This window comes from Serinus canaria, chromosome 1, assembly GCF_022539315.1.
Source record: "Serinus canaria isolate serCan28SL12 chromosome 1, serCan2020, whole genome shotgun sequence".
NCBI classification, from domain to species: Eukaryota; Metazoa; Chordata; class Aves; order Passeriformes; family Fringillidae; genus Serinus; species Serinus canaria.
Window position 1 is genome coordinate 28454435 of NC_066313.1, and position 10923 is coordinate 28465357.

General features: G+C 45.3%; 1 protein-coding gene across 1 annotated transcript in view; it reads right to left on the bottom strand.

Moving 5' to 3' along the window:
• The window catches only part of LOC108961352 (macrophage mannose receptor 1-like), a 38223-nt gene extending 28300 nt beyond the window's left edge, over positions 1-9923 (bottom strand). Inside the window, exon 1 of the mRNA XM_050977218.1 lies at positions 1454-9923. Coding sequence (XP_050833175.1) covers positions 1454-1520 — 67 coding nt within the window. The 5' untranslated portion in view covers positions 1521-9923. The remainder of the gene's footprint in view (positions 1-1453) is intronic.
• Between the last annotated feature and the right edge of the window lie 1000 nt (positions 9924-10923).

Genomic DNA, 10923 nt, shown 5'->3' on the forward strand with positions numbered 1-10923 from the left:
CACTCACACCCAGGTGGCACAGGGAGCACTGCATGCTGTGCACCTCAGCAACGCAACTGAAGTGCACTAATCTTGTGCACACTTGGGGGGTTGAACTCCCTGCAAAATGCTTTCCACAGCTGGTCTGTGCTCTGTAACATGTCCAGCATCATCACAACACAACAGACTTGATGTCTTTGGAATGATCATTTGGAACACAATGGGGAACTTCCACCACCCCCACCTCACCACAGTGGAAATGCTAATTACGTCCAGAGCCAACTAATCTTGGCACACTGAAAACAGTGAGCTTTCAAGACAGACAGGACTATGTACACTATTTATTTCCATGACTCATGCCTCAGAGCAAGCAAGGAATAACCTGGAGCTGATGCTGGCTCTGTTTGGGATTGTAAAACTGAGATAAAACTGTAAATAGGCAAGCTATTATATATCCTTAGGCAGGAGCAAGTATTTATTTAATTTTATAAAAAATATTATTCATTGATTTATGCACACATACATTTCCTGCCCTGGAACCTGCTGTTGTGTAGGGTCCTGCATGTCAGGCAGAAGCAGTGAGCCTTACACAGAACATCTCTATGGGTTTCTACTTGTGAAATAATGACTACAGAGTACATATTAACCAGAATATGCCTTAAATTTGCACAAAGTCTAGTAAAACAACCATTTTACCACTGTAATTTTTAATAGGAAAAAACCATTTGTTTGTTTGTTTGGTGTGTTAAATGTTTTTCAGGAGTGGCAGACATCAATAACAGATTTGGATCTCCCACCAGATCTTAAATAATTCGTCTTCTGTATATTTCAGAGTGTTTAAGTTTTGGGTCTCTCTTCTCCAAGGACCATTTTTCAATCAGCCAATGGACAATGGGTGGGGCTGTGTTTCTGCAGACAGTACCACTTCTCATGAAGCTGCAGAGTACAACTGACTGCTCTACTATAAGCAGGCATGTTGATTCTCCTACCTTCTCCACAAGCAGCAATCTGTAGTCTCACTCAGAGGCAAGAGCAGCCAGGATTTGGGCTTATTTTCTGGTTTGGGAGCCCCTCCACCTTTGTGACAGATCAGATTGTTTGTAATAAACCACAGTCTCTACTGTTGGTACTCAGCATGGTCCAAAAATGACTCTTTCAAGACTACATAAAATGTAGGGTACTGAGGGAGCACAAACAACCTCCTTAATGAATGCTCATTTGAAAAATACTGTTTGTGCCCCAGTAGTCATTCTTGTTCATGTTGCAACTCCCCTTCGCCTTTCCTCTTGGAGACATTCCTCAAGACTCTTATTTCTAAACTCCTCCAGTCTCCTGATCATCTAGTTCCTTTTTCTCACCCATCCACCAAGATCAGGTAGGAACCAAAGTCACAGAAGGAAAAAACTTCATTCCCTCTTCTTCAGCCCTGCTCCCTCCAGCTCCCTTTCTCCCAAATAACCCATTCATTCCTTACCTTTGACCACTGGAGCCGGCGATCCATTTTTGAACTTCACCTCAGCATAGGTGATTTCTGATGCCATTTAATCACAGTGTGACCCTGTCCTTAGTTTTGCCACGCCTTTTAGCTCCTTGTTTCCAGAGGGTGACAGGAATAGGTTACTGAGCCTTTCCCATTCACCCTCTACCCATCAAAGAAGTCTGTGCTGAACACTGGAAGCACTGGTGATAACCCAAGAATTCCTGGGAGCTCAGAAATGCTCCAAAGAGATTTTCAGTGTCTTAGCCCAGGAAATCAGTCCTGGCACCATGGAAGATTTTGAGACATAAAAGAAAAATGAGAACCTAACAACTGAAAAGGAAGTTGCACTCCTTCCCCATATCAGATTCTCAGCTGATTGGCTTCCTTTTCAAGACATTTATAGGTTTTTTTCCTCTTTTTAACATTCTTAACTATCTTCCCATATTTTCATGTGTTTCTTTGTCTGTTAGTAATTCTACTATTGCCCTCACATTTGCAGCTATCACAGGTCCTAGCCCAGTTTAACCTGCAGTCCAAAACAAAATGCATTCTGCCCTATTTGCCCCTTGTGGTTAAACTGCATTTGCTACATCAAATGTCACAGCTATGTCTCATTCTTCAAAGTCAGCCCCAGCTGTAAGGTAGCACTAAAACAAATCTCAGACTAGGAGAAGTTCCTGTAGAAGTGAGACTGCAGAGTTGCAGCCTTAGACAGAGCAATAAAAATAATCAGAAGCCTGATATATCCATGAAGAAACAGAAGGATCAGGTGGGAGTCAGAAAGGAGAACAAGCAAAGTGAAATTTTAAAAAATGTATGTTGATGGTCTGAGAGATTATTGGGAAGAGAACACACAAAAACTTTTCTATTAAAACCTGATTCACAGCCTGTGGAAGTTCAGGGCACTGCTTGCTTCAGGCTCCATTTCAGAAAAGGAACCTGAAAATGGATGGTTTACAATTTTCTGCCACTTTTCCAACACTGTCATCTATCTCCCTTATCTGCTTTCTGGTAAAAACCTCTGATAGTATCTTGAGCAAAGCGTCAGTGCTTAGTCTGATTTGAAGCTGGAGCAGATCTTGAAGAGACAAGGGAAACAGCTGCTGAGATACATTCTAAATCAGAAAGACTTCTGGGAACAGATGCCAATAAGTCAGGCAGGGTGAGGAGGGTTCAGTCAGCAGACAGGACTAAGGTCTGTGTTGTAAGGGACCTTCAAAGACTCTTCTGCAGCCCATCTGCCATGGACAAGGACATCTTTCACTACATCAGGCTGCTCAAAGCCCCTTCCAACTTGGCCCTAAACATTTTCAATTATGGGGAATCTGCAGCTTCTCCTGGCAATCTGTTTCAGCATCTCAGCACCCTCATTGTAAAGAATTTCTTCCTTATATCTAATCTAGATCTGGCTTTTTCAGTTTAAACCTATGACCCCTTATCCCACCACTACCAGTTCCATTAAAAGGTTTCTCTGCCACTTTCTTATAAGCACCCTATAAAAGCCTGAAAAAGGTAACAAGGTCTCCAAAACAACCAGAAGGAAGAAGCTGGTTAGTTTAGTAGCTGGAATTCCCTTAAGGCAGAGCAGAATGAGATGCTCACAGGACATCCAGAGAGCACAGAGGGTAACCAGAGCCGAGTTGGAGCTGAGATAGGGCAGTAGAAGGAAGAACATGCACCAGACAACAGAGAAGAACAATGTGGCAGAAGGTAAAGGGAATCTGAACACAGTTTATGGAGATCTGCCCCTTAGCAGAGTGAGGCAATAACTGGATGTCTTTAGCAAGGATCCTCTTTGTGTCTTGTGTGTCCTGAGCTAACTTTACTTCTCCTTTAGGTATTGTGTGCAAAGAGGGTGACTTTCACACAAAAATAAGAACAGCTACAGGAGAGAAACCTGGTCCCTCAAGCAAGCATGCTGCCTGCTTCTCTTTCCAACATCCTTCCAGCACTATCCTTTGTCTTCAGTGTTGGTCCTCTCACTGGAATTAAGTCTCCCTAAGTCTCTGCTGAAATCTAGTTAAGCCTCAAAGTTCTTGTTGAGATTTCAGAGCAATCCTCTGCATGCTTCCCCCTGTCCCCACCCAACAAAGCCTCAGCAGACTCAGCCTTATGGGAAAAAGGCTTACTTCCTTGCAGGGTTTCAAGATTTCCATTGTGAAGAAACAGGAAACACAACCAGCAGACAGAGAAGGAAGTTACAGAGCAATTTCATGAGATTTTTCCACTGAAACACATCTCCAAACACAGCCGAAGCATTTCAAATGCAAATTCAGGCTCTAGCTGCTCCTTTTATTAGATTACATTAGACTGCACTAAAACATCAGAGACAGCTCAGTTCTTGTCAGCCATCAGAGCTGTTGCTTGTTATCAAAATTCAATCCTGAATCATACTTCCACAGGATGCAGTGCTGAGCCAAGGTGTAACAACAATCACATGATATTCCTGAAAAATTTGTCCTTTGAATTTCATATACACTGATGGCATGTAAATGAGTGGGAGATAGAAACAACTGGACCCTGCAGTTAGTTGTGGTGCTGAAAAAAAAATTTAAAAAAAAATCTTGCTTAAAAAACCCCCCAAACTCATGCTTTGCTTCCTTGCATTCTCACTGCTCTTCCTCAGAAAAGCCATTTCCCCTCTTCCTGTGTTCTGCTCACTCCCTTGTCCTCCCACAATACCTGTGCTTCCCCACAGATGTCTTTCAGCTCAGCCCTACCCCACACTGCCAAGTGCCTCAGCCATGCTCTCAGCCCCCATGTGCCTCACGAGCCCCAGCTCCTTTCTGGGACTCTCACAGTTCTGCTTTCCCTCCTTACTCGTTCTCCAGCTCCTGGTTGCTCTGCAAGCTCCATGGCCACCCTTTGTCCCTGACCCAAAGAGAAGGCAGTAGAGGCACTAATGCTCTTTCTCTCAATAAGGTGCTTTCTGCAAGCCTTTCACCCCACAGCCAGCATTATCCAATTTAGCAAGCAGGTCCATGTGAGCAGAGGAAACTGTGCCATTGCACACACCTTACACTTCTTTTCAAAATCCAGCTGAACCTGAGGAGTTAAATTTATAGGCAAAGAGCAGGACTGGAATCCTAAAACTGTAACCCCATATTTCCAAAAGAAATCCCATTTTTAAATTGGCCACAGCTGTGGTGGAAGCTGCAGAGAAGTGACACACTTCTTACAAGCCAGTTTGAACACAGAGGGACAGCTGAGAGAATTGAGCTGAAGGCTGTGAGTCATCACAAGTGACATGGAGGTTACACAGGGCCACCCAAATACCAAGACCCTCTTTAGAAGATTTGACAAAAGGCAAAATGAAGCTGACATAACTAAAATAATTTCCCAAAGGGATTATCAATATGCATTTTTCAACAAGCTGACCTTGCAGCCAAATGAGGAAAATTGAAATGAGTGTGACCTCCAGTAAGTGCAAAACCATAACAAAGCAAAGGTGTCAGAACTTCCTTGAACCCTTTACATTTGATATACTGCCTTGAGGGCAGCTGAAGAGAGGGGTATAAAATAAGCAGTCAGAGAGAACAGGCACATCAAAACAAAGCTAAATCAATTATTTGTCACAATGGAATAAATTGGTGAAATTTACACACAAGAACCCTGGTTTGTAGAGGACTAAACCAAAGGATCTGTCAAAACTGATTGTGCAAACTGATTGTGCAAACTGTATGGAATTAGCAGGCCTGGGCAAGATGATCCCAGAGAGTCTCAGGAAATTTAAAGGTGAAACAGTTGCTAATCAGTGGGTCATCTTTTGCCTTAAACTATCTTTTAATCAGCAAATCTCAGACTGGCAGGGAACATATCAAAGAAGGAGAAGGGGAGAAGTCTCAGAGAGATTTAGGAAGTTAAAGGTTTGACATCTCTAATAGTCAGGCTAATAAACCAAAAGAATTAATGGATGGACATGTGTGTAAGTATGATGGACTTTGGAGAGAGTCAATACAACTCTTTTAGGGAAATCCTGCCTGTTGTGGGTCTGCCTACAATTCTGGCATCATCTGCTCTTATGGCACTTTTATCTAGCACAGACTTCCAAGTCACTTAGATAAAAAGCCTAAACCAAATCCAGGCTTTATATCCCTGCACCTGGGTGAGAAGAGCATCAGAAGTGAATATATGCCACCTTCTTGGTCCTCCCTCTCCACATCACCTTGCTCCTTTTCAGGGATTAAGGCTATGGAGCAGAGCAGCCAAGGGAAGAGCATAAAAAGGCACTGGAACACGGAGAATGGGGACCCAAGGCCTGACACTGAGCAGTAATAAGGGATGTCAGATAACAAATTGAAAGGGATTCAGGCAGCCAGAGTTCCTTGAGAGCTCCCAAGGGATTTGGCTGGTCAGAGAGAGCATAGCAATAGGTGATCCCATTGTGTACCTTGCTGCATAGAACTGGTTAGAGAAGGGAGGGGAGGGGTAGGATGCTGCAGTTCATACTGCTCCAGGGGACAGTGTGGGAGCACAGCAGCCTCCTGGGGTCTAAGAGAAAGGCACCCTATGCCCTTCTCAGCCAAGGCTGACACTGGCGAGAGCTGCAGGGAGAAGAGACCTCTTCTGGAAGGCACTCAACCCCTCCAATGATAAAAGGTGAACATACAGGCTCCATACAGGTTGCTAAGAGACCAAGGAAAAAAATGGCTTCTATGGAGCTGTGAAAGCACAGGAAAAAGACATTTGAGCATCCAGGAGTGAAGAGGAAACAGGGAAGTAGTTAATGGACAGTGGGAAAGGGGAGTGAGAGCCATGAGTGGGATGGATTAAACAGAAGGTAGCACTGTAGAGCCACACAAGTTTCTGGCAGGTGGCGGCACCTCACCACAGGCAGGCCTGAGTCGGCAGAAAGGCAACGCTATGGTTACAGTACCATGCACAACACTGGGGAACCAAAGAAAAGTAGGAGTGATAAAAAGAAATGTTCCTCCCCAAAACAGCTTGTGCATTTCTGCCCTGGCCACATTCCTGCCAAGTTTTAGTAAGTGCTGAGGGTTTCAAGCAGAAGAGATTATAAAAGGTCCCAAAGTTACCTGAGCTGAGGGAGCTCAAACTTAGTGCGAATTGGGAAAGGGAAAGTCATGTGCTCACTCTAGTGTGATGATAGGTTACCAAAATCCCTCAGGTGTAAGAGAAGAAATAAGAGAAGGAAGAACATGATCCAGAGAATTTTCAAAGAGACAAGAAACCCCAACCTGCCTCTTTACATGTAGCATTAACAGAGGATTTTCTTCAGAAGAGCAAAAATATGTTTAATTTATTTATTTCCCCCAGTTAACAGATTACCAAATCAAAGCCAACAGAGGGCACATTCAGATGCAGTTATCTCAGAGCTTTGTTTTATGCCATTACTGGGAACATGGCACTTTTGTCTCCTTCCTCTTTTGGATCTGAGTCATATGTCTCAAGGCTATGTTGAAGATCAGAACCACATACTGCAGTTGCTTGCCACAGCACCATATCTGACTTCAAATCCAAGTCCTGGTCAGACCCCAGTGGCCTGTTTTCAGAGGTGGGACTGTGGAGTTTATCTTCTTAGAGTGGGCATATGGAATTCACACACACATGTTGTGGCCACAAAGCACCTCTCCACAGAAGCAGTTCTTCATACTTCATTTCTAGTTCTAAGGACTGCACAGATCTCCACAGCCTTGAATTCTGTTTGGCTACTCTCTGCCCAGTGAGGTGAATGCATGTGATCCCCCTTTCTTGAAGGGGGAATGGGGGGAGTAGAAAGAAAAGCAAAAAAATGGAAAACAACCACAGTCCCGAAGCAACTATGGAGCTGTCACATAAGTTCACCCAGACTCATGCTGTAACCTTAGGGTCAATCTTATTGGAACTTAAACTGTTTCCCTCCACATCCTCTGCATGCATGTAAGTGGAATGCAATAAAAAACATTCTCCATAGGGAGGTTCTGGGGTGACCTGTACTGGTTAGGCTGTCCCAGCAGGTAGAACTGGAATAGCAGCACAAACCTCCACGGCTCTGCAGAACTCCCTCAGCCCCTCCTGTCCTCAAGGGTGGATTTATCAAGAAGACTGCAAGTGGCCCGTGCTGCCCCTTACCCTATAGCCAAGGTGGCCCTGCAGGCCAATTGCAGCCTCCCAGCCCAACTTATGACAGCCAGCAGCAAGGTGATAGGACATCACCTGCCTCTAAGTGTCTAGTCAGAACAGGACAAAGCAAAAGCACAGAAAGCTGAACTAAATCCAGGGAGTACTGTCAGCTCAACCAAACACTCCTTGGCACCTCATCAATGAAACATGATGGGAAAGTTTTAATGCCAGGCGGGGAGGCCCCAAGCTTTGGGGTTCAACCATATGCAGGAACCTCCTCATGACATAGATGTCAACGCTGTCAGAGGGGGAAAGGCAATTTTTTTTGGAAGAGCACACTCTCCAAGTGCCTGTGTCACCCACTTTTACTTGTTGCCAAGACACCAAAATCAGCACAGGGAAGCAAAGGGTGAGCAAATGGCAGTCTAGGGTGCCAGCCTCCAGCACAGAGCTGGCACTGACCCAGAGGCCAAAGGGCCCCTGCTGCTGACTCCCTGCTGGCTGGGACTGACAAAGAAGGCAAAGGGCTCTTCGATGTGTCTTAGACTCTGCCTCCAGATCACAGTTATTTGCCTATTTAGCACTTTAAGACTGGACAGGACAGGCTCAGCACACCATCCTGCTCTTCGCAGAGCCTCTGAGGTGAAGGATGACTGCCAGATCTCACCCTCCTCTGCACTGACCAACCCCCCCACATCAGACATCTCACCACATTGCTGGCCCAGCATGGGACCCACCACAGCAACCTGAGTCCAGAAGTTGTGCTAGGAGATACCTCCAGTCTGAAGTATCTTGTTCAAACCTTGCTCAAATCAGGACTACTTCTGAAGCTAGACCAGAGTACCCAGGACAAGTTATCTGCCTACAGTAACCCTGTTTCTATATTGGAAGTAACACTTAAGGACTTTTCCTGCTTTTCTACCCAAAAAAGAGTGATTTTCAAGCACACTTTGTACATGTACCCATGGTATTGACTTCAGCTTTAGGTACTGGTGACAGCAGCCCCTAAGTCTAGGCCAGACATACAGCTGTATCTATACCCACTTAGCATATACTCTCCAAAGAAAATGCTCTCCCCTACCCCTTCCCTCTCACTTGAATCCAGCTCCTTGTCCCTGCCAGCTAATCAAAAAGACGGTTTGTGTAGCACTACCAACACAACATCTCACATATCTCTGAACAGTTTGCTTAACACCATAAACAGGGACTCATGAAAAGTTCTTAGCCACCACTTTAAAGTTAGGCCCAAAGGAATGGAATTCCTTCTGGTATTTTTAAAGACAGCAGACATCCATATCTGTATGCACACTGACCACAAGAGGGGATGTGTGCCTGCTCTGGCACAGCCTAGCTCCAAGCCCTACCCTACCATGTTTGTCCAGGAGAGCACTGAAGCACAGAGGACAACAGAATAGCAGCACACAGCTACATTTGGAAGCACCAGCTCCATCATTGCTAAACTATCAAACTGCAAATCACCACCTGCGATTTCTCTTCAGAGAGCACCCCACCAGTGCTAGCCAGGTCTCAGGCGATGTCTGCTTGCATCCCACCTGCCACCCTCTCGACTGCTGGGCGCCCAGCCACTCCCTGGAGATGGAGCCCAGGGACTGGGGGAAAGCCCGCAACAAAGGGATTCGGCAGCAGATGGCAGCACACAGCCACGGGTGAGACTGAACTCAATGCCTGGTCGCGGGTGCCACTAGCCCAGCCAGGCTCGCAGGCCAGGCTTGGGAAGGCAGGGAGCGCCACACCTCTGTACACGCCTAACACACAAGGCTCGACACAAAGGCTGCAAGTTACAGGCGGCTCCCTCCTTTAGGGAATGTCTCTTCAGACTGCTTCAAGGCTTGAAAGCTGCCTCTACCTCTACCTCAACATGCAGGAGCTGCCATCCTACAATGCCTGGGAAAGAAAAGGGAGAGCAGGCCATTCATTGCAAGTTACCTGCCTGGCCTGCCCCAAACACAAGTGATGCAAGAAATGCACCCCAGGATCCCAGCAGTGACTGGAAAACATAGCTCTGGTCAGGAGCCACTACACAGTCCAGTGTTGCTGGCTGATCTTCCTATGCTGAGGTTCAAGGAATGTCGATCATAGCCCTAGCTCTGGATAGGGACATACAGCTATAGGCAATGGCAGGTGGTAAAATTAAGCTGTCATCCTGCAATGTGCTTTCCCTGACTATTAGCAAGGACAGAGCTACTGTCTTGGAAGAAAAAGACCAGTAACAGTCTCCAGAGTGAAAGTCTATTGTTCACATAATGTAATGAGCACTCATCAGACTACCTAGGCCTGGAGGCATTGTGTGTTAACCACTTGGGCCACAGTGCTCTGCTTATTTACATTAACAACCTTGTTATTCTTCCTCCTAGAACCTTGTAGGTTTATGCTGACTTAGCAGGATGAGTTCAGATTCAGATCTTTTTACCTCATTATCAAAGCTCAGGAAGACTTTGGGGGTTTTGGTTTCCTGTTTGGTTTTTGTTTGATTTCCTCCAATGTAGAGCCCTTCTCCATTTCTTCAGGAGTCCAAACACAGCATCAAGGCTTTGTGAAATCTGTCAGGATTGTGTCTGCAATCCACATTGTGTGGCTGTGGTAAGAACAGTTGCTGCATGGCTCTGAGACACAAAGTCACAGAACATAGAACATAATTAATCGGAGAAGGGGCAGGGAAATACTCACATCCCACCTCAACTACAGCTCCCACATAAGTATTGACAACCAAAAACCAGAAAAAACTGAGATCTCCCCTTTAACACTTGTTTCCTGATTCTATGTGCTACAGTCTGTCCCCCAATTGGAAGAAAGGGAAAACTTGCATAGGACTCACCAAGCTGTGCATTCTAGCAGATCTTGATGTGAGGAAAGGCATGGGGCCTGGGAAGATCTCTACATATGACTAAGCTCTCCCCCATGAACTGTTTCCCAGTCTTCTGTGCTTCTTTTTGCATGAACAGGAATATATCCCAGCACTTCCCTTAGGTGAACTTCATCTGAAAATTCTCCTGCTCTGGAGAAAAACCCTTTAAGGCTTTTTAACTCTTTCTGCTGCAAGTACCTACTGAAAAGTCTGAGAAGCTCTACCATAGCTCATGGATAGAATGCTACATCTTGTCCCCACCAGGACCTATACAACATACCCATTTATGAAAATAAGGTAAAAGCTTTAGTTCTAGAGCTGGAAAAAATGTCTTTTTTTTTTCCCCAGCCACTACAGATACTGGAATGCTTGACAATTCAAATAGCTGACTTAAAAGGTTAAGATTTCTTATCTTTACCCAGGCCACTAGACTTCCAACACAGCCATATAGAGAGCTTTGCTCTCTGGCAGAGGAACATGGAGCAAGCATGCTGTGCAAGATGGCTGCAAGCAGGCTTGATAGAACAATGTCAGG